The sequence below is a fragment of the Anoplophora glabripennis genome, unplaced genomic scaffold (assembly GCF_000390285.2).
Source record: "Anoplophora glabripennis isolate ALB-LARVAE unplaced genomic scaffold, Agla_2.0 scaffold839, whole genome shotgun sequence".
Classification (NCBI taxonomy): Eukaryota; Metazoa; Arthropoda; class Insecta; order Coleoptera; family Cerambycidae; genus Anoplophora; species Anoplophora glabripennis.
In genome coordinates, this window is record NW_019417046.1 from 18,436 (window position 1) to 43,327 (window position 24,892).

Sequence of the window (24,892 nt, forward strand, 5' to 3'; positions counted from 1 at the left end):
GAAAGTAATACGCGCTGCAGAAATACAAAATTCACCTCGGTTTCGGATTTCGAAAAATAAGAAAATTCGAAAGGGCCAAACGTTCAAGCCAAGACGGACTTTGCCATACGATCGCTGCGGACCTACCAAGGACTGCGATCGAACGTCGACCCTAGTACCTCACACAAATTTTTTATATATTCTCGGATAAAACGCCACCATTTCGTTAATTTCTCAATAATTTGCTGCAGAAATACAAAATTCACCTCGGTTTCGGTTTTCGAAAAATGAGAAAATTCGAAAGGGCCAAACGTTCAAATCAAGACGGACTTTGCTATACGATTGCTGCGAACCTACCAAGGACTGCGATCGAACGTCGACCCTCGCACAGATTTTTTATACGGATAAAACGTCATCATTTCGTTAATTTCTCAATAATTTCATGTCTTTCCTAGTCCCGTGACTAATATCCTCTGACAGGTGCGTCTCTAACGGCGATAACGGTGTCAGAACAGTGTCAGGTTGATTTATCTCTCTAAATAGGAGGATTTGCGAGCAAGAATTTAAGCGATAGGGNAAATACAAAATTCACCTCGGTTTCGAATTTCGAAAAATGAGAAAATTCGAAAGGGCCAAATGTTCAAATCAAGACGGACTTTGTTATACGATCGCTGCGGACCTACCAAGGGCTGCGATCGAACGTCGACCCTAGTACCTCGCACAAATTTTTTATATATTTTCGGATAAAACGCCACCATTTCGTTAATTTCTCAATAATTTGCTGCAGAAATACAAAATTCACCTCAGTTTCGGATTTTGAAAAATGAGAAAATTCGAAAGGGCCAAAAGTTCAAGCCAAGACGGACTTTGCTATACGATCGCTGCGGACCTACCAAGGACTGCGATCGAACGTCGACCTTAGTACCTCACACAAATTTTTTATATATTTTCGGATAAAACGCCACCATTTCGTTAATTTCTCAATAATTTGCTGCAGAAATACAAAATTCACCTCGGTTTCGGATTTCGAAAAATGAGAAAATTCGAAAGGGCCAAACGTTCAAATCAAGACGGACTTTGCTATACGATCGCTGCGGACCTACCAAGGACTGCGATGGAACGTCGACCCTCGCACAAATTTTTTATATATTTTCGGATAAAACGCCACCATTTCGTTAATTTCTCAATAATTTCATGTTTTTCCTAGTCCCGTGACTAATATCCCCCGACAGGTGCGTCTCTAGCCGCGATAACGGTGTCAGAACAGTGTCAGGTTGATTTATCTCTCTAAATAGGAGTCGGGAGGATTTGTGGGCAAGATTTTAAGCGATAGGGCACCTGTTCCGGTTATTTTCGCCGCGAGCAGGTGGATCGCCGATCGACATTTACGCGATTTCTTATTTAAAATTAGAACCCTGGGATGTGTTTTGGATCGGCGAGAGACGGGCGCCGTAAATTATCGTTGTGCATATTAATCTTCTCGTTACGTGACTGGAAGAGCTCTCCGTACGTGGCGGGGGTATCGCGATCGCCGATAGAAGCAAGAACCGTACCGCAGATGATTAAAAAAATAATCTTTATAGAGGTGTTTTAGTAATCCAGACACGGTCGAAGGCCAAAGTCAGAATATGAAGGCAATTCATGATAATAGGTCGTTATCGGTGACGGAACTGTATTTAGATCGGCATATCGGCAACCTTTTTTTGTCCACAACTGTATTCTATAGGAATTTTATTACAACTTTCAAATTTCTGGTGAAAATCGTTTGGGAAATTATTCCTCTCATATCCTACACGTGTAGGAATTGTTAGCGTCTAAGGATTGTTCTGTCTGACGTGTTTTGAACATATTTAAAAATTCCCAGCTCGTGTTAAAATTAACAATGGGAATTTCTTACAATTTAACGGGAAACAAAAACAAATACGACTGTTTTGCATTTTGTTATTTGTTGGAAAACGAAATTTATGAAAACTTAAAATAAACATACAGCTACTGAAATTACGTGACTTTTCGATTGTTTAAAATATAATAAAATAACTAGCCTCGTTTTTAGATAAATTGTATTCGCGTAAAATTACTTATTGCACATTTTTTTGGGTGGATAGAAATTTGTGCCTTCAGACAACAGTATTTAAGCAATTATTGCAGAAAATCTATACCGATTTTCAAAGCCAACTGGAATTTGTAAATGTCGGTGTCATTCCGAAAACAACAGCTGACAAACGAAAACAAAACACATTCTAAATTTTTTAAGTATGATTTAAATGCGTTTCCAACAATATCCAAACATTAAGTCGAACATTAATCTCTGAAATTTAATTCTGGAAAGTGTGTGGTCGTAAAAAAATACAAACGTATTTTGTGTTACAAACCTCAGCTGGCACTACGTATTTTTTTTAATTGAAAATTAGTTTATTAAGATACGCAGCTAAAAACGCGTATAAATTTATGTGGCAAATTTATTTTTCGAATTTTAACAACATTATGTAACATTCCCTGACTTTTCCTTCGAGCCGGGTCTAAAAATATCTACCCTTCGCGCGAGAGGGCATATCTTGTCACTCGGATTAATTGCGATGTTCAAATTAAGCGAAAACGCGACGCCTTCAGACTTCAGAATTAAATTACCTTTAAACTTAAACGAAAATAATCATAACGACATGGAACAGGTCCAAACATTGCCTACCTTTTCGACATAACCCGCACGGACACGCTACTCGCTCCAGTTGAAAACGACACTCTCGAATTTCATAACTGATACTAAGAACCGGTAATCCTCTCCACATCTTATCCGATAGCAGAATTAAACAATAAACGGAGATAACACAAAAAACAAATTATTATGGGTGCAAGCAGGGACGTCCGGGAAAAACATATAAAGGGGTACGATTGCGGATAGTCCGCGGTACGTGGAACTGAAAATTTGCAGGAAATTTTGCCAGCTACTTACGGAAACTGTCGATTTACTTCTCGAAAATCTCTCAAATAGAAGATATCAGTTTGTGGAAATCGGAGAATTTTTTTTACAAAAAAATTTTGGAACTGTTTAAAACAAGGTAAAAAATACAGTAAATAACAATTAAATGTTTTTTTAGCGACATACAGTAAAAACGGCAATTATTATTGAAAAACTAATATTATTAATTTAACTGCCCAATTTTCGAGAAAAATTAGATGGCAAGAAACGAATTTTGAAATCGCAATTAAAATTTTTTTTATTTGCGGAAATTTTTAATGTTCGTAAACAGTATTTCACACAGAATCATTACAGTATTGTTTTTAGGTAGGTCAAATGTATCAGGCTTAATTTTCGAGCAATTATGAACAGCAAAAAAGTCAAATAATTTTTGTCTGTTGTATATTTTTTAATTTTGTGGAAAATATAAATTAATTGGACCTTAGCTCATATTTCCAAGACAATAAGTAGTTCATATGTCTCGGGCCCAATTTACGAGAAAAATTAGACTGCAAAAATCGAATTTTGATAATCAGATTAAAATTTTTGTTATATGCGAAAATTTTTAATGTTTGTACAGTATTTCACAAAGAATCATTACAGTATTGTTCTTAGTAGGTCAAACGGATCAAGCTTAATTTTCGAGCAATGTTGAACAGCAACAAAGTCAAATAATTTTCGTTTGTTGTATTTTTTTAAATTTTGTGGAAGAAATAATCAGATTTGCAAGACAACAATAAGTAGTTCATATGTCTCAGGCCCAATTCTTGAGAAAAGAATCAAATTTTGATGTCCCAATTCAAATTTTTTTATTTCTGAAAATTTTGTAAACACAGATTCATTACAGAGTTTCTCGTAGTAGTTCAGATGTAGCAGGCTTGATTTTCGAGCAAGACTGAATGGCAAAAAGTACTTGACTCTTTTGTGTTTTAATTTTTTTTAATTTTGTGGTGGAAATAAATTAATTGGAGGGTTCCTCATATTTCCAATGCGACAATAATTAGTTCATATGTCTCAAGCTCAATTTTCAACAAATATTAGACGATAAGAGTTAAATTTTGATATCCCAGTTCAAATTTCTTTTATTTGCGAAAATTGTTCGTAAACAGGATTTCAAGCAGAATCATTACAGGATTCCTCGTAGTAGTTCAGATGTACCCGGATTAACTTTGGAGCAAGACCGAACAGTAAAAAAGTCAAATAATTTTTGTGTTTGTATTTTTTTATTTTGTGGAGGAAATAAATGAATTGGAGGACTCCTCATCTTTCCAAGATAACAATAAGTAGTTCATATATCTTAGGCCCAATTTTCGAGAAAAGTTAGATGGCAAGAACCGAATTTTGAAATCCCAATTAAATTTTTTTTTATTTGGGGAAATTTTTAATGTTTGTAAACAGCATTTCACCCATAATCATTACAGGAATTCTGATAGTAGTTCATACGTATCAGGCGTGATTGTCAACATTGGGCAACAAAAAGGTCAAATAATTTTTGTGTTTGCAATTTTTTTTTAATTTGATGGAGGAACCCTCTATATAGGATGTCCGTTATATTGGAATTTTGTTCAGTTTACATTTTCAAGGTAAAAAAATTATAAAAGCGAAGAAACAAAATTTCTAAACTCGCTCTGACTTAAAAATGTTTTGGACGTCCCCTCATAGTTTTTTTGCTTGTTTGCTTTAAAACATTCTTTAGGAGCTCTGAATGTTAGTGTTGAGACATTGCTGTGACTGAAACTAATTAAAAAATAATAGAAATTAGCTCAGAATTCTATTCAATTCAAATTCTACAAAACTTGCTCGGAAATTATTTCCACGAACTAATAAGAAAGCTTGTAAGCGGCACTGAGTTTTATCTTGCATGCCTTGCCATTACAGGGTCGGCCAAAGTTTCGCGTAATAATTCCTTATTAATTTTTTGGAACACAAGACTCTTTAGATTGCAAATTGCTTAATGAAAATTGTTTGCCGTCACAATTAAAACCGTTGCGTTTCTTTCTTTTTTAAAAAAAATTGTCGATTTGTAGAACAGTTTAAAATAAAGTAAAAAATACAGTAAATAACAATTAAATGTGTTTTTTTTTAGTGACATTCAGTAAAAACGGCAATTATTGTTGAAAAACTAATATTATTAATTTAACTGTCGTTTCAAAAAGCCATTTTTTAGAAATAAAATTATTTTTTGTAGGTATTTTTTTTCCTGTGATTAGTCTTTGTCAAGGGTGATAAAAGCACAGCATACAGGATATTTCTTTGCACGACTTCATTATTAAACAAAGTCAATATATCCGATAAGCGTTTTTGTATTAATTTTATTTAAAATCATTTTTAGTTTTTATTTTGGATAATTATTTTTGAGTTAAGTTAAAACCTAATGAACGCCACTGGCAACATAAATGTTAGTACAACTTGCAAAATTCTTTTATAAGAGATAATCGATATTATCAACATAAAAGTGAAACGTTTATATTTGATACTACAATTTGGACAGCCCATAAATTTTCATCAAAATGAAAGAATGGATAAATNTTAAAAATGTTTTGGACGTCCCCTCATAGTTTTTTTGCTTGTTTGCTTTAAAACATTCTTTAGGAGCTCTGAATGTTAGTGTTGAGACATTGCTATGACTGAAACTAATTAAAAAATAATAGAAATTAGCCCAAAATTCTATTCAATTCAAATTCTACAAAAATTGCTCAGAAATTATTTCCACGAACTAATAAGAAAGCTTGTAAGCAGCACTGAGTTTTATCTTGCATGCCTGGCAATTACAGGATCGCCCAAAGTTTCGCGTAATAATTCTTTATTAATTTTTTGGAACACAAGCCTCTTTAGATTGCAAGTTGCTTAATGAAAATTGTTTGCTGTCACAATTAAAACCGTTGAGTTTCTTTCTTTTTAAAAAAAAATTGTCGATTTATAGAATTTAAAAAAAAATTTTGGAACAGTTTAAAATAAAGTAAAAAATACAGTAAACAACAATTAAATGTGTTTTTTTTAGTGACATTCAGTAAAAACGGCAATTATTGTTGAAAAACTAATATTATTAATTTAACTGTTGGTGAAGTATTTTGTATTTTGTATGTTAATATATTTTATATAATCTAAGTTGTATAGAGACGGTTGCAGAGCAACAAAAACAAAAAAGTTGTTGTTGAAAAATAAAATAAAATGATGACATGTTCTAAATTCTATTAATCTAATTGTGTAGTTGTACCATATTCAGGAAATAAAGGAAATTATTCAATCAGCACAAGAGTTTATACAGTCCACTCTATCGATTAACAACTGTCGTTTCAAAAGGCCATTTTTTAGAAATGAAATTTTTTGTTTTTTTTTCCTGTGATTAGTCTTTATCAAGGGTGATAAAAGCACAGCATACAGGATATTTCTTTGCGCGACTTCATTAATAAACAAATTTAATATATCCGGTAAGCGTTTGTGTATTAATTTTGTTTAAAATCAATTTTAGTTTTTATTTTGGATAATTAATTTTGAGTTAATTTAAAACATAATGAACGCCACTGGCAACATAAATGTTAGTACAACTTGCAAAATTCTTTTATAAGAGATAATCGATATTATCAACATAAAAGTGACAAACGTTTATATTTTATACTACAACTGAGATAGCCCATAAATTTTCATCAAACTGGAAGNTAATGAACGCCACTGGCAACATAAATGTTAGTACAACTTGCAAAATTCTTTTATAAGAGATAATCGATATTATCAACATAAAAGTGACAAACGTTTATATTTTATACTACAACTGAGATAGCCCATAAATTTTCATCAAAATGAAAGAATGGATAAATTTAATCGAACTTAAATAAAAGAAATTCTATAAATAAACAATTTTTTTTTTTAAAAGAAAGAAACGCAACGGTTTTAATTGTGACAGCAAACAATTTTCATTAAGCAACATGCGATCTAAAGAGTCATGTGTTCCAGAAAATTAATAAGGAATTATTACGCGAAACTTTGGCCGACCCTGTAACGGCCAGGCACGCAACGCAACACTTACAAGCTTCCTTATTAGTTTGTGGAAATAATTTCCGAGCAATTTTTGTAGAATTTGAATTGAATAGAATTTTGAGCTAATTTCTATTATTTTTTAATTAGTTTCAGTCACAGCAATGTCTCAACACTGTAACATTCAAAGCTCCTAAAAAATGTTTTAAAGCAAACAAGTAAAAAACACTCCGAGGGGACGTCCAAAACATTTTTATGTCAGAGCGAGTTTAGAAATTTTGTTTCTTCGCTTTTACAATTTTTTTACCTTGAAAATGTAAACTGAACAAAATTCTAATATAACGGACATCCTATACAGAGGGTTCCTCCATCAAATTAAAAAAAAAATACAAACACAAAAATTATTTGAATTATTTTTTGCTGCTCAATCTTGCTTGAAAATCTAGCCTGATACATATGAACTACTATAAGAATTTCTGTAATTATTCTGTGTGAAATGCTATTTACAAACATTAGAAATTTCCGCAAATAAAAAACATTTTAATTGGGATTTCAAAAATCGATTCTTGCCGTCTAATTTTTTCGAAAATTGGGCCTAAGACACATGAACTACTTGTTGTTGTCTCGGAAAGATGAGGAGTCCTCCAGTTCATTCATTTCCTCCACAAAATAAAAAAATACAAACAAAAATTATTTGACTTTTTTGCTGTTCAATGTTGATCCACAATTAAGCCGGGTACATTTCAACTACCACAAGAAATACTGTAATGAATCTGCATGAAATCCTGTTTACAAACATTAAAAAGTTTTGTAAATAAAAAAAATGTACTTGGGATTCTTGCTGTCTAATTTTTCTCGAAAATTGGGCCTAAGACATATGAACTACTTATTGCTGTCTTGGAAAGATGAGGAGTCCTCCAATTCATTTGTTTCCCTCACAGAATAAAAAAATACAAACACAAAAATTATTTGACTTTTCTGCTGCAAAATTAAGCCTGATCCATTTGACCTACTAAGAACAATACTGTAATGATTCTGTGTAAAATACTGTTTACAAACATTAACAATTTTCGCAAATAACAAAAATTTGAATCTAATTATCAAAATTCGATTTTTGCAGTATAATTTTTCTCGTAAATTGGGCCCGAGACATATGAACTACCTATTGTTGTCTTGGAAATGTGATTAATTCTTCCACAAAATTTAAAAAAAAAATACATCAAACAAAAATTATTTGACTTTATTACTGTTCAAACATTGCTTGAAAATTAAGCCTGATCCATTTGATCTACTAAGAACGATACTGTAATGATTCTGTGTGAAATACTGTTTACAAACATTAAAAATTTTCGCAAATAAAAAAAATTGAGTTGGGTTATCAAAATTCGATTTTTGCAGTTTAATTTTTCTCGGACATTGGGTCCGAGACATATGAACTACTTATTGTTGTCATGGAAATATGAGCTAAGGTCCAATTCATTTATTTTTTCCACAAAATTAAAAAAATACGACAAACAAATATTATTTGCCGTTTTTGCTGTTTAACATTGCTCAAAGATACATTTGACCTACTAAGAACAATACTATAATGATTCTGTGTGAAATACTATTTACAAACATTAAAAAATTTCGCAAATAACAAAAATTTGAATCCGATTATCAAAATTCGATTTTCGCAGTCTAATTTTTCTCGGAAATTGGCCCCGAGACATATGAACTACTTATTGTTGTCCTGGAAATATAAGGAACCTTCCAATTCATTTATTAACTTTAGGATATACGAAATATAACTAAAATTCTTGTCCACATTGTAACGTAGAGATGTCACAAATTAATAAAAAAAAAAGTTTGTAAGTGAAGTAAAGTACGTTTTTAATACCTTTAAAATATATGTAAAAAAATAAGACTCATTTCGATTGTGGGAAAATGGCCATACCTGTTACGTAGATCCTCAGAACCGGAAGAGTTCAGGGAACTGCAGTCCTGCAACCTCTGCGCCCACTTGCTCTTGACCTCCTGCTGCACGCGCTCCTTCAACGCCTGGACTCGCTGTCTCTCCTGCTCGATCACTTGAGAACCTGAAAAGCAACGCAAGATGGAAAATATAAAAATACACGGAAAATTCGGAAAAAACCATTAAGTACGTTTTAAAAAACGTATCCGATTGTTATTTTTTTTCTAGAACAAATCAAGAATACCTTGCTGGCAGAGGTGCAGGTGTCTCTTCCTTTCGATCTCCTTCAGGGACTCGATGGTCTTCCTACCCAGGGATCCCTGGCCCTCGTTTATGCTGATGGGGGCGCTGGAGGTCACCTTGCTGATCCTGTCGATGTCGTCCTGGCTGGGGAATTTCTTACCTGAGGAAAAATTATATTTTACGTACATTTTTTTAAATTTAATTCCCATATACACAGCCTTAGTAAATGATTACAGGCCACGGGACCTCTGATTCTGTTTGGAATTGGATTTTATATCCTTGGCGTAATTTTTCACGAGATTCTATTCAAACGGTCAGCGCTCGCATTATCTTGAGCGTAGACGTAACGGTTCGTCATTGTTCATTGTAAACGAATCATTAATATTGGCGACGCAAAGATTTGGGGAATTTTCGTTACCATCAGCCCCGTACTGTTGGTTGCCTAAGCTCGGTGGTTAAGTGACTTCCTTGAAAACGAGATGCTCTAAGGCCCGTTTTAATATGCGATTAAGATAATTTGTTTATTATTTTTAATTTTCGATTTGGCAAATTTAATTTAACTGAATGATATGGGAGGGCGCCAAGAGGCTTGTATCTGCACACAGAAAACAGTACGTTCGGAAAGAGAAACCACAAGAACACCGAAAGTTAACACGCCGGTTGTGTCGTCGCCTCACTGATAGACGAAGTGTATGCACAAATATTTTTGCAAAAAATTATTTTTTTTCAATTTTAAAACAGCAATAAAGCTTTTTTTTATTTTAATTGTCAGTGTTGCGAGAAACAACTACTCCGTACAGAGCTTTTTTCCTGTGTAAAAACAAAAGTACCAACGAATTCCTACAAATAAAAAATGTACTATTAAATTAGGCATGAAACTTTTTGTGAATGACGAGTCTGGCAAAATAATTTTCAAACTCACCCATCCCCACCTCCAGGATGGACTTCTCCTGCAGCAGCTTCTCGTTGAAGGACTGCGACATGTTGTACACGTGATCCGTGGGAATTTTCAGGTTGCTCACTATGACCGAACAGGTCAGGTCCGTCATCTTGTTAATCGACACGTTCGACAGCTGCTTCTCCAGTTCCTTGGACTTGTCGCTCTCGCTGTCGCTGGACACCTCCTGCTCCGACTCCTCGTTGGAGAACATCAACAATTCACCGTCTATACACTTCAGCCTGTTCCGTATCTCCTCCAGCCGCACCATGCACTCCATCTTCTGCCTCTCTATGGTCTTGAACTCGTTCGTGTTGGTCTGGGAGGTGTCCGCCTTCTGCTGCTCCAGGTCCTGTATCTGCGCCTTGAGCATGTCCATGCGTTTGCTCAGATCCAGGATCTCCCTTTGGAGTTCCTCGCGGCTCGCCAGCCAGTCCGCCTCCTCCTCTAAATGGTGGAATTCCAGNTAAAAATACACGGAAAATTCGGAAAAAACCATTAAGTACGTTTTAAAAAACGTATCCGATTGTTATTTTTTTTCTAGAACAAATCAAGAATACCTTGCTGGCAGAGGTGCAGGTGTCTCTTCCTTTCGATCTCCTTCAGGGACTCGATGGTCTTCCTACCCAGGGATCCCTGTCCCTCGTTTATGCTGATGGGGGCGCTGGAGGTCACCTTGCTGATCCTGTCGATGTCGTCCTGGCTGGGGAATTTCTTACCTGAGGAAAAATTATATTTTACGTACATTTTTTTAAATTTAATTCCCATATACACAGCCTTCGTAAATGATTACAGGCCACGGGACCTCTGATTCTGTTTGGAATTGGATTTTATATCCTTGGCGTAATTTTTCACGATTCTATTCAAACGGTCAGTGCTCGCATTATCTTGAGCGTAGACGTAACGGTTCGTCATTGTTCATTGTAAACGAATCATTAATATTGGCGACGCCAAGATTGGGGGAATTTTCGTGACCATCAGCCCCGTATTGTTGGTTGCCTGAGCTCGGTGGTTAAGTGACTTTCTTGAAAACGAGATGCTCTAAGGCCCGTTTTAATATGCGATTAAGATAATTTATTTATTATTTTTAATTTTCGATTCGGCAAAGTCAAAGCGATAAAAAAATTGGAGAATTTACTTGCTCATTTCAAATATTTGCAGTCATTCTGCTATTATTGTTTAATTTAAGTGAATGATATGGGAGGGCGCCAAGAGACGTGTATCTGCACACAGAAAGCAGTACGTTCGGAAAGAAAAACCACAGGAACACCAAAAGTTAACAAGATAGTTGTCTCGTCGTGTCACCGAAAGATGAAGTATACGCACAAATATTTATGCAAAAAATTATTTTTTTCAATTTTAAAACAGCAATAAAGCTTTTTTTTATTTTAATTGTCAGTGTTGCGAGAAACAACTACTCCGTACAGAGCTTTTTTCCTGTGTAAAAACAAAAGTACCAACGAATTCCTACAAATAAAAAATGTACTATTAAATTAGGCATGAAACTTTTTGTGAATGACGAGTCTGGCAAAATAATTTTCAAACTCACCCATCCCCACCTCCAGGATGGACTTCTCCTGCAGCAGCTTCTCGTTGAAGGACTGCGACATGTTGTACACGTGATCCGTGGGAATTTTCAGGTTGCTCACTATGACCGAACAGGTCAGGTCCGTCATCTTGTTAATCGACACGTTCGACAGCTGCTTCTCAAGCTCCTTGGACTTGTCGCTCTCGCTGTCGCTGGACACCTCCTGCTCCGACTCCTCATTGGAGAACATCAACAATTCACCGTCTATACACTTCAGCCTGTTCCGTATCTCCTCCAGCCGCACCATGCACTCCATCTTCTGCCTCTCTATGGTCTTGAACTCGTTCGTGTTGGTCTGGGAGGTGTCCGCCTTCTGCTGCTCCAGGTCCTGTATCTGCGCCTTGAGCATGTCGATGCGTTTGCTCAGGTCCAGTATCTCCCTTTGGAGTTCCTCGCGGCTCGCCAGCCAGTCCGCCTCCTCCTCTAAGTGGTGGAATTCCAGGTCCTCGAACGCCTTCCGTTCGTTGTCCAGCTGCTCCTGTGCCTGGAGGTATTCCTCGAACACCTGCTCGTATTCCGGCGACGATTTCTCCGTTTTCGAGATCTTCTCCTCGATCTTGGACATGTTCTCCTGGGCCGACCTCAGCTTCTTCTTGCACTCTCTCTGGTCCTCCTCCTGCTTCATCTGACAGTCCCGCATGCTCTCCTCTATACGTTGGGCGCGTTTCTGCAGCTTCTGCTTCCTCGTCTCGATCTTCTCCAGGTCTAGGAGCTTCGATTTGTGCTCGCCGGATATCAGCGCCCTCTCCAGTTCCATCTGCAACGATTCAATATTTACCGATTATAATTTTGAAAAAAATATCAAGGGGATTAAGATCTGGTACTTAAGCCGGCCACTCCAAAAAAAGATTTTTTCTTACTTCTCTCTGGAGTTCCTCCTCCTGTATCTCGATTTCCGCCATCTGCCGCTTGATCCTGGAAATGACGGCCAGTATGTCCTTCTTCTCCTTCCTGAGCTGTTCCAGCCTCCGCCTGTCCTCCTCGTTCTGTCCGCTGTGCCGTTTGCCGAACTCCCTGGAGCCGCTGTAACTGTCGTTCATGCAGTAGGACCCGCTGTCCGCCCTACTGTTCTCTATCGGGGACGGGCTGTTCTTGGCGAGGTCGTCGGAATCGTCCAGGGGAAGGATGAACTTGCCGGGGCTGGCCTTGGCGGGAACGTCGAAGATGTCGCCGTCGGGGGGGAATTCCTTGGAATTGTGCAGGTTCTGCCTCAGGACCTGCTCCGCTTCGCGTAGCAGGATCTGCTCCGCTTCCAGTATGGCGAATTTGTTTTCTATCAGTTCTGTCGTCTCTTTGGTAGCGCTGCAAAAAAAAAATTTCAAATTGAGGTATACGATGTGATACGGCGCATATACTCACTTATCCTTATTTGAGGTTACGAAAGTCTTGATTCTAGTTCTCGGCGAGGACGGAAAAGCTCCCGGGGGGACGTGTTGGATGTAAACGTTCTCGTAGGGGCTGTTCCGCTCGGAACTGCGGTACTCCCCGTTGATATGCTCGTGCGGAGCCACCTCGACGTTTTCGTAATGGAAGTTCCTCACCTCTCTAGAGCCGTACGATATGTTCACGTTCTCGTAGTTGTGGTGGTGGTTGTTCTGCTTCAGGAGTTCATTGTGGAGAACGTCTAGAGGCGAAGGGGGCGGGGTGCTGTAGCTCGGGGAGGGGGGACCGAACGGGCCCCTCTTGTCCCTAGGTAGCGAACCGTTGGTCTTTATCCTAAGGAAATAGCTCAAGTTTATATTTTGGCCGGCACACTTACCTGATTTAGTTCCCATGTAAATAATAAAATAAATTTGGGAAAAAAAGTAAAATATCGATTATTTATACCTGTTAGGTGTTATGGGTTTGTTCTTTTCGTACTGGGACTGTTTCTCGTACTCGGCGCACATGTTGAGGATCTCCTCGAGCCGTTGTTGTTCGGCCTTTTCGATTTCCTGTTCTTTTATCCGGTCCTGCTGTGCCTAGGAAGGATTGGAACGTTAAAAAGAAACAGGGAGTTTATCATACGAGTTTCAGGGTTCAAACTTTTTTTTTCTCGAAAAACGTAAAAAAATTGTCGTTACAGGCACACCCCGGAATGTTTCTAAAAATAATCTCGTACGCTTTAATGTAGGAAATGAGGTAAATGTTACAGAATACAATTGCAGAATTGTTTACTTTGATAAACCACATTTTAGATAAGATTACTCGGGTAATGTTTGAAATATTACGAATTTAATCGTTTGTAGCTAAATGAGACCTGTAGGAAAACAGTTGTGGCGTTGTTCACCTTTCCGCATATAGATGGAGCAGCGGTGTTGAACTGAAAATCTCGTATATTTAAAAATACTTTGGCACCCGAACCGCGTTTTAGATGGATAGTGGGTGTTTAATGGTAATTCTTAAAATTGAATTTATAGAACTGAAAACTTTAAATAATATCAACCTTCAAACTCATTTCAGTTACTTTTTTGTAATGTGTGATTTTTTTCCAAATTTGAACACCCTGAATCTCAAAAACGAAATTTTGTGAACACGTTTTCATAAGACTATGTGTTTTTTTGGTCCTTCGAACTGGATCATAGCTCATTTTATTTTTTTGGTCCTTCGAACTGGATAAATAGCCCGTTTTATTTTTTGGTCCTTCGAACTGGATCATAGCTCATTCTATTTTTTGGTCCTTCGAACTGGATAACATACACGGAAATGTCACTCACCTGATTCCTGCGCAGTTCCGCCTCGTACTTCCTGTGCGCCAGATCGTCGTACCCGTCGCCGAAACTGGCGTTCGTCAGTTCTCCCAACGACCCGCTCCTCCTGTGATCCGCCTTCACCACGTTGGACACCGGACTCGGTGTGACGCTCCTGAAGAACCCGCCGGGGTTCCTGTTGAAACTAGGCGAGGGGGTGTTCACCCTGCTGACGTTGACGTTCTTGCAACTGCCCGAGCTCTTGTTGTTCAGCTCGTTATGGTCAAAGTTGACGTTCTGCTTGGGAACGGCGGCGTTCTCGAAGATGATGACCCGGTTGTTGATGTTCTTCGTCTCGTTCACCGTCACGTTAACGTACTGGCTATGGTGGAGGGCCTTCTTCGCGAAGATCTGCCTCTCGGGGATCTTCACCTGATGCTTGTCGTTCGAGTTGAGCTCGGCGTAGTTAAGAGCGCTCTGGGGGAGGTTCTTGGAGAGGCTGTGCAGGTCCTTGCCGAGCACGTCCTTCACCGGCATGTTCACCGTCACCACGTTCGAGGGGAACACTTTCGGCGAGATGGACTTCTTGAAGTTCTGCGCCGCGAGGTACTCGAACTTGGACACCTTGGTCATGATGCTGGAGGGAGGGTCCTCGCTGCCGCTGTCCGACAGGGATTCCCTGGGGCTCCTGCGTGGCGCAACGGGGGGTTTCTTGTTGAATTTGGTCTGGAAGGAGGATTCGGCTGGTTCGAAGTGGATCGGGGCCATGGAGATCCTGGGATTGGGCAGCACGGATTTCATTAATTTGGCTTCGGCGGGGTGGTTGAACCTCAGGTAGTTCGATCTGCCGATGGTGAGCATAACACCTGAAACAAATAACAAATCCAGCTGAATGAAGAACAACATTATTGGCATCATTAATAAATAATTGGTCCACAATGAGAGCCCTGTGGAACCTCAGAGGAAAATTTAACGTGTTGTACTCTATCTGACATAAAATTTATTACAAAATAATGCGTTTCGGACATTATTTTGTTGCCACAAGTAACAAATCCTGATAAAAATAAAACACATCAAAAACTGCAGCAATTCCTGCTACATTTTTTGGTGTTTTCAAGTCAAATACGTGAAAATTGGGAACACTACAGCTTTTTCTAGCAAACATCTAATTACCTTGCGACAAACGCGTGGGTCCAATCACCCTCTGCCCGTCTATGGAGATGTTGTCCGACAGGGGGTAAATGGTCACAGTGCCCTCGCTGTTTTCGATATGGCAGTGCACAGGGAGGACGCCCGTACCCTGGACGCGGATGTCGACTCCGGGGCTACTTCCTAGTGTTATTCGTCCTAAAAAACAAAGAGATGGGAGTTGAAGCAAAGTTAAGACCACGTTACTTGTTAGTCGGTGCATATGTCTACTAAAGTATTAATGAACGTAGTAAATTACGCGGGGCCGTAGCGTTTTGCGTTAATTAACATGACTTGACATTGGAGACCATTGGCCTGCAGCAAAAATGGTCGTAAAGCATGAGAGACATGTATATAAAAATTTAAACGACGTAAACTGATGGTAAATTGGCAGTTGGCCTGAATTTCGCGTTGGTGCATTTAATTGACAGTTCGGCCTGGATATAAATTAATCCATCTCGTAAAACCACGTGTCATCGCTCTGAAAAACTATGATTCACGATATGAAAAGAATAATTATGGTAACCATCACAAAATGGTATAAATTTGTAAATGTATGAAGCGCGAGAAACTGTCTTGAGAAAACCCAAACGAATTTCCTAATTTTAGAAATTCATTGCTACATTTCGGCGGAACCCCGTCGTCGTCGATGACTAAATAACTGCACAGATACAGCCCCGCGCGCGTCACAAAGGCCTACCACGTACAACATCCGCCGCGGATATTTTGGTAAGCCGAAAAACAAACAAAATGCACTCGCTCCGCCACCCTGACGTAAAACACGTGCCTTCCAAGACGGGTCTTACCTACGACGGCAGCCGAGGCGCACCTGGGGATTGTTTGGAATTTTCGTAAATATTTTTCCTATTCGAATTCGAGGCATCGTCTGACCCGGTGCGGGTAAGATACGCGCGACCGTACGTGGTAACTGTAAAATGCGTCTTTGTCTAATTTATAAAACTAGGCCCTGGGGAAGTCAGAGGAATCGAAGTAAAATATGTGCGCTATAAAAAATATAAGAATATTAAGAAAATCCCAAAACTTTGGGTGATTTTCAAAGAGCTGTAACTTGGAGGGAAATGGTCGTAGAGAGAATAAAAAAATAGGAAATTGAAGCTTCAAGTGTCTAGTTTTCAGATCTGCAGTTTAAAATTTTTTAATGCCAGCATTTTTTGAGTAATCGTAAGAAAATCAACGGTAAAAAATTTTTGTTTTAAAAGGCCTATGAACTTCAAAAATTTTTTTTATTAATTTCATCATAAAGCTCTTTCAGATAATTTAATTCTCTTCAATTTGAGCGGTTCCGGAGCCCTGTACGATTATTTGTCACTGTGTTATCGTTGATCAAAGCAAAAAAGTCATTTTAGACTGGCAATCATTTACTCGGGAAATAATGGTCGTACAGAAAATACAAGCAGTTTTGAAAACTGCAAAGTATTCTCTACAAGTAGTAATTATTTTTCAGTGAAAATGGTTAGAAAAAAGGTAAAAAATTACATAATTAGGCATATTTGAATAACTTGGCACAACTTTGCAAATAATTAATAAACTAAGGATATCGACTGTAACTTTTTAACCCCAAAAGTGTCCTAAAGACACCCTGATAATTTCAAAACCCTGACTTTTTTTCTTAGTGCCCGGAATGTTTAAATTTATTGTTTTTGCTGAATGTAATTCATGATGTAATAAGTAATTTTTCACTTTTTATTAATTTTTTTAAGTTAAAAATGTTTTTTTTGGAATAATTCATATTTTCTTTATCAAAAAACGTTCATGATTCTAAAAAAAATATATATTTTTTTAACATATCCCCAAGCTTCACAAACGTCAAAAAAATAGGCTAATTTGACGTTTGTGGATATGTTAAAAAAAATTTGAAAAAAATAATTTTTGAAAAAAATTTTGGCTAAAAAAACATTTTTAAGCAATAATTCATATAGCATTTTCTTAATAAAAGAGCGTTCATGATTCTAAATACAAATGAAAAAAAATTTTTTTTCGAAAATATTTTTGAATAATTCATATTTTCTTCATCAAAAATCGTTCATGATTCTAAAATAAATATATATTTTTTAACATATCCCCAAGCTTCACAAACGTCAAAAAAATAGGCTGATTTGACGTTTGTGGATGTTGAAAAAAAATTTGAAAAGAATATTTGAAAAAAAAAATTTTTTTCAATTGTTTTTAGAATCATGAACGTTTTTTATGAAGAAAATATGAATTATTGCTAAAAAATGTTTTTTAGCTATAATTTTTTTTTCAAATATTATTTTTTCAAAATTTTTCTTAACATATCCACAAACGTCAGAACATTTATTTTGACGTTTCTGAAGCTTGGGGATATGTTAAAAAATATATATATTTTTTAGAATCATGAACGTTTTTTGATGAAGAAAATATGAATAATTCCAAAAAAAAAACATTTTTAACTTAAACTATAAAAATTAATAAAGAGTGAAAAATTGTTAAAAAAATATTTTTTAGCAATAATTTAAACTTAAAAAAATTAATAAAAAGTGAAAAATTACTTATTAAATTTGAGGTCGAAAAATTACAGTCGACACCCTTAGATTATTCATTATTTGTAAAGTTATGTCAAGTTATTTAAATATCCCTAATCATGCAATTTTTTATCTTTTTTCTAACCAACAATTTTACTTTGAAAAATTTGTTTTATCAAAAACCCATAATTACTACTTGTAGAGTATACTTTACAGTTTTCAAAACTCTGCTTGGATTTTCTGTACGACCATTATTTCCCGAGCAATTGATTGCCAAAGTCAAAAATGATTTTTTTTCTTTGATAGACAATAATTGAGCGACAAATAATCGTACAAGGCTCCCGAATCACTAAAATTGAAGATAATAAAATTATCTAAACGAGCTGTATGATGAAATTACCAAAAACACTTTGAAGTCCATAGGCCTTTTTAAAAAAAGCAAAAATTTAGAATTCATTTTTTTCTGTTGACTCAAAAACAGCTGACGCTAAAAAAAATTAAACTGCATATCTGAAAACTAGACACTTGAAGCTTCAATTTCCTTTTTTTTATTCACTCTACGACCATTTCCCTCCAAGTTACAACTCTTAAAAAATCACCCAAAATTTTGGGATTCTTTTAATATCCTTCAATAATTTCTGTACCTAGTGTATACACAGTTCCATCGAGACACAATTTACATCTTTTTTTCAGGAGAAGAACGTTTTATCCATTTCTTTAAACTAATAATTCTTGACATGTTGGAATGGATGATTTATGTTATGCAAAACGGTTTAGCAACCAGTGATCCGAGTAAAATTTGTTGCTAGGAAACTCACCCCTTGAACCCTCTTAGCAAATTTGTTCGAACGATTAAACCCTGCTTTAATACAGATTGATTGTTCCTTCAGATTAGTCTTTAATAGGTATAAACCACATCCATATGTAGATGCGGGAATAATTAATTATAAATGTATAATTTTCCACTGATATAAGTTTTCTTTACCGATTTACTTTTGTACAAGGTGAAGATAAAACAAGACAGTGACTGTATATAGAAAAAGTCACTCTGTACTGTAGAGTTTCAAGTATAAAGGGCAAAATTATCTCTCATCAAAGATTTCAAACTATATCTCTGAAATCTTTGACGAGAGGTGATTTTGCATTTTATACGTTCCATGAGCAAGGGAAAGATAATAATTAATTAAAATACGTAGATCTACTATGAACCAAAAATGTTTAAAAGTATGAAGGTGGCAAAACTAATTTTAAACCTCCACTTTGTATACAATTAGTGTGGAGATAAAAAATCTCATTTATTACAACTTAATATGTTATTTATTCAATATAAACAAGATGTAACAAGCGTCCTATTTTTAGAATACTACGTACATGGTAAAATATCCTTATTTAAATTCATTGCTTAACAGCGAGGCAGGACCGACATAATAAATAAAATATAATTAACAATAGTCTCATACATTTATTTTGTTTTAATGAAAATGTGTAGTTTTTTACAATATTCTGTTTTATAAATCCAGAAGAGAAATGTGTTATCGCTATAATGTCGCGAGTAACAGATACTGCTTTCAGTGCTTTCTATACGTGTTATCTCTACTGAAAAAAAATTCTGTGCTGCAGCCAAGAGGGTGCAGAGTTCAATACTAGAATACAAACACAACGAAACTAAACTTCAACATTATTTGTTTGTATTTTCAGCCCACTTTCCTTATAGACCAAGCAAATTAAATTTTTACTCGAAAAAAGTCCTATCCGCGAGATTATTGTAAAATTGTCTAAAGGAACATCTGATTTCGTGAGTCAAAAACTTTTGATAGCTAACTTTTCTATTTAAACAAATATGTGGGGAAAACAGTTTTTTCACTTTGCAGGGAAAACCATCAATTTTAGGGAAAAGTGACTCTCAGACAGCTTATAGGGAGTAAAATTATCTACAAAATGAGACTTGTTAAATTAAAATAGGTTAATAAACAAAAAAGTTATTGCAAAAAAACAAGAAAAGTGCCCATTTTTTAATTTGTTTATAACTATCGCATTTATTGTTAAAATTGTATAAAACCTATGACAAGTTGAGGGTTTTGTCATACTTCGAAAGTGTGCCAAAAGTGGGCGCTGTAGGTGCAATAGTTTTCGCACAATTCTATTTGTTTATAACGGAGGCTCCAAAAGTTATGAACTTTAAGCCTCTGTACAGGCGTTAATTTTCAACCAAACATGATTCTGAAAGCGTCATTGTAATCTTAAAGACGTAATTAAGCGACCTATTAAAAAATATCATCGTTTTTTTGACATTAACATTCTCAAATTATGCATTAAAAAACCGTGAGTTTTTCTCATATAAACAATTTGAATAACATTGTTGCTATTTATGCTATCTCACCGAAAATAGATGCAATGGATAGCTGGCAAAAAAATACAGTTTTAAAATAAAAAAAGTACCCTCTACGACCAACAGGAGCCAAGATAAGATTTTTTTTTTAATCGTAGCGCAATTGTTAATAAATATTAAGACTTGAATTTTTCGCAAAGTACAGTTTACGACGTAAACTACGATTTTCCGTGAATTGCATTGAACAATGTGGAAAATTAACGACTCACGAGCCCTTTAAAGAGAAGGTACTCGCTAAGTAAACTGTCCGGGGCCGGCGGCGTGGTGGTGGGGGAAGCTCGTCCAAGCGGTCGCGCGCGCGTGAAAAATTCAAATTGATGCGCGCTGCAAATTTTGCAATATCTCGGCTTCTATTCATCGTAGAAACTTATTTTTTTTATATGGGTAGCTCGACGAAAAACTAACAATGGACATATTTACGAATTCGTAGATTAATTTTATTACATATTTAGGCAAAGTAAACTTGTTTTTTCAATATTTTGTTAGCTATTTAATTACGATTTAAATGTAAAATAAAAGTAAAAATTCACAAATTATTTTCAATATGATATTTTAGGTCGCTTAATTACGTCTTTAAGATTACAATGACGCTTTCAGAATCATGTTTGATTGAAAATTAACGCCTGTACAGAGGCTTAAAGTTCATAACCTTTGGAGCCTCCGTTATAAACAAATGAATTGTGCGAAAACTATTGCACCTGCAGCGCCCACTTTTGGCACACTTTTAAAGTATGACAAAACCCTCAACTTGTCATAGGTTTTATAAAATTTTAACAATAAATGCGATAGTTATAAACAGCATAAAAAATGGGCACTTTTCTTGTTTTTTTTGCAATAACTTTTCTGTTTATTAACCGATTTTAATTTAACAAGTCTCATTTTGTAGATAATTTTACTCCCTACAAGCTGTCCGAGAGTCACTTTTCGCTAAAATTGATGGTTTTCCCTGCAAAGTGAAAAATCTGTTTTCCTCACTTATTTGTTTAAATAGAAAAGTTAGCTAATAAAAGTTTTTGACTCACGAGACGAGAGATGTCTTGTATTATGTTCCCTTAAACAATTTTACAATAATCCAGCGGATATGACTTTTTTCGAGTTTCTCTTTTATTTTCGCTAATTTTCCTGGTGTATTAAGCTACTTGACAGATTTGACGATCTTTATTTCATGTAAAACCATCATTCGCGTCTGCCCGAGCCTACCTGGAACCGCCGAGTCAGCTCCGGAAATCCACGGTTCCTCGGCGTAACATCGCCGACCGACGCGAAAACACTTCCAGACGGAAATAGAAGCAAAACAAGGCACCTAGACAGCGTCTCCGGCGTCGCCGTCCGCATTACCGGTTCCGCGCGTTGAGAGCAACTCGATCTCGTCGACGTCGCCGATGACGGGGCCGCTGATACACCGCGAAGGCTCGAATTATGCTCCTCTCTTTGGTCTCGAGTAATCACTGACACTGTTGTGTTGTGCTGCCGGGACTGCTCTATCCGACAAGCCGGAGATAAAGGCGGTTAATAGCTGACGGGGCACGTACAGGGGTCGGTGGAAATGTTTCCAGAAAGCATTTATGTAATCGTCGTTTCGTTTCCACGAACAATTTAGACTGAATCCATGAAATTAAGTTCAAACGAACTGATAATGAAAAATAATTTAATAATAATAAAAATAAAAATATCTACAGGGTGTCCCACTAATATTGCAAAAATTCAGGGGGCGTTTCCTTGACCAAATATAAGAAAGAGAGTTCTTATAAACCTAAGTTCGAAAATGCTTCGTTTCGGAGATACAGGGTGTCGAAATTTAGAGAAAATACAAGGTTTTTAATAATATCTGGAGAACCCTAATTCCGATTTTTTTGAATTTTGGTATGTTTGAATATAAAAACGGTAGACGTCTTCTGACGTAATTTGATTTATTTTATCTATTCCAGCGGCGTTCGGGGACTCACTCCTGTTGATATTAAGTAAACGTATGAGACGTCACTGCTTTTTCTTAGGTGTTAGAGGTCTATTAATATCTCATGAGCCGCGAAATGCGCGAAAGGCGTGGCGTATCCCCATAATTCTTCTAATAAGCACGTTGTGAAAACATTGACTCGGAACTAGACCATGTGCATCATTACAAGTAGACATGAACTAAGGCGCTATTGTTTATTGTTTAAATTAAAATAATAAAGAATAGGGCATTTTATTATGATATTTGTAATCGGATCAAAGGCTTGTTTACGCTAGAGTTCGAGACAGACTGTGAATAATAGGTGTAATGTTTTTAGGACGTAGAATAATTTAGGCGACGGTCGGAATTATGTTTCTGCGCATATGAAGGTCAAAGCTCATAAGATTTTAAAACATCTCTATATGCTTTTCTAATTATGCGATAAAAAAATTCAACTTTTTTTGTCTCTTCACTTTTTTTGATATCTTGCTTCGTTTTCGATAATTCCTCATCATACTCATACATATGTTTTTTTTTATTATTATTTTAAAGCCATATGGAGAAAAGAGTATAAAAAATCGTCGTATTTATTTTATATGTAGTAAACTTTTTCTGGCGATGTTTTTCTCAAGTAAAGCATTCAGTAAATATTCACTGAAACTACTTTATTGGGCGTTTCCGATATAAATTAAAACCTACCTGTCAGAGTTTCAACTCTACAACGGAATATTGCAGTCGAATCACTGCATTATGCTAATACTGAACCACACATCAAACACGGGATTGTAAACAGAGAAATAACAGTGAAAAGTAAACAGAATATTTGTTACAAAAATGGTCCATATAACAACAACCAGCCTACGCATTCTTCGGATACGATCGAGTTGCATATTAGAAGATCTTGTAAAACATTGTATGTAGGTGTTGTGTTTAAAGACAATAAAACGATAATATTGTTGAACGATAATAGGAGGGTCCCACTGTCATAATTTGTGCGTCATCAGAAATTTGAACTGATCTTTCAACTTACCGGAATAAACCAACAACAGCAAATTGAACTAAAAACAAATTGAAATACTTTTCAGCGGCGGAAGCGCGATTGTTTTGACGGAAGCTCGAATTAAAGCGCTTCGTGAAATCTTCGGTGGCAGCCTACTTTCTGCAGGAAAAGCTACTTAAACCGTAATAGGTTAAACAAACGTCCAGTGTAAAAGGAAGGGCCGTAAAATCACAATTTTTATGGGAACGACCCACACTTCTCTACCAGCACACATCGACTATTACAGCTGACGGACCGGGTATTTTTATATGTCCTGATTTTGAAGAAGCTTCAACCTCGAGCTTTACTTATCGCGTCACCCTCGTATTCGACCAGAAGCCCCGACGCCGACATTCTTTAGTGCTATCGAGATAACAGATTTACTGCAGGGCAAGTCATATTTTAGTGCTGACAAATGGTTAACTAACACAATAACTCGAGTGCAGACACTGTAGATAACGGATTTTTTTTTCTTAAATGGGCCAAATTCTGTGTAACGATCGAAAAATGCAAACAATGATACATTCGTTCTGTCAATATTCCCTTTTTTTGTTAAATCTTTTAACAATAAATAATAATTTGAAAATAATTTGTGAATTTTTACTTCAATTTTACATTCAAATCGTAATTAAATAGCTAACAAAATATTGAAAAAACAAGTTTACTTTGCCTTAATATGTAAAAAAAATAATTTTTTAAACGAACGATAGCTTCATTTATTTAATAATAGTAAAATAATTGCGAAATTGAAATTTTAATTAATATTTCGTTTAACAATAATTTTTGTGACATTTTTGTAAATTAAAAAAAAAAATAAGCATAAAAGATGCATTTTTTCTGGGGTTCAGGGCTATTCTACGAATTCGTAAATATGCCCATTATTATTATTTCGTCGAGCCCCAGTTTAAAAAAAAATAAGTTTCTACGATGAATAGAAGCCGAGATATTGCAAAATTTTACAGCGCGCATCAATTTGAACTTCGGATTTCACTTTTCTCGCATGCGCGACCGCTTGGACGAGCTTCCCCCACCACCACGTCGCCGGACAGTTTACTTAGCGAGTACCTTCTCTTTAAAGGGCTCGCGAGTCGTTAATTTTCCACATTTTTCAATGCAATTCACGGAAAATCGTAGTTTACGTCGTAAACTGTACTTTGCGAAAAATTCAAGTCTTAATATTTATTAACAATTGCGCTACGATTAAAAAAAAATTCTTATCTTGGCTCCTGTTGGTCGTAGGGGGTACTTTTTTTATTTTAAAACTGTATTTTTTTGCCAGCTATCCATTGCATCTATTTTCGGTGAGATAGCATAAATAGCAACAATGTTATTCAAATTGTTTATATCAGAAAAACTCACGGTTTTTTAATGCATAATTTGAGAATGTTAATGTCAAAAAAACGATGATATTTTTTAATAGGTCGCTTAATTACGTCTTTAAGATTACAATGACGCTTTCAGAATCAAGTTTGGTTGAAAATTAACGCCTGTACAGAGGCTTAAAGTTCATAACTTCCCCCTCCGTTATAAACAAATAG

At 36.1% G+C, this 24,892-nt stretch overlaps 1 protein-coding gene across 1 annotated transcript in view; it reads right to left on the reverse strand.

The window, feature by feature from the left end:
• LOC108912609 (pleckstrin homology-like domain family B member 2) overlaps positions 1-24,892 on the reverse strand; it is a 71,217-nt gene that overhangs the window by 15,800 nt on the left and 30,525 nt on the right. Inside the window, exons 3-10 of the mRNA XM_023455866.1 lie at positions 15,475-15,648; positions 14,329-15,167; positions 13,460-13,593; positions 12,992-13,348; positions 12,493-12,934; positions 11,594-12,389; positions 10,605-10,763; positions 8,847-8,988 (exon numbers count right to left, since the gene is read on the reverse strand). Coding sequence (XP_023311634.1) covers positions 8,847-8,988; positions 10,605-10,763; positions 11,594-12,389; positions 12,493-12,934; positions 12,992-13,348; positions 13,460-13,593; positions 14,329-15,167; positions 15,475-15,648 — 3,043 coding nt within the window. The remainder of the gene's footprint in view (positions 1-8,846; positions 8,989-10,604; positions 10,764-11,593; positions 12,390-12,492; positions 12,935-12,991; positions 13,349-13,459; positions 13,594-14,328; positions 15,168-15,474; positions 15,649-24,892) is intronic.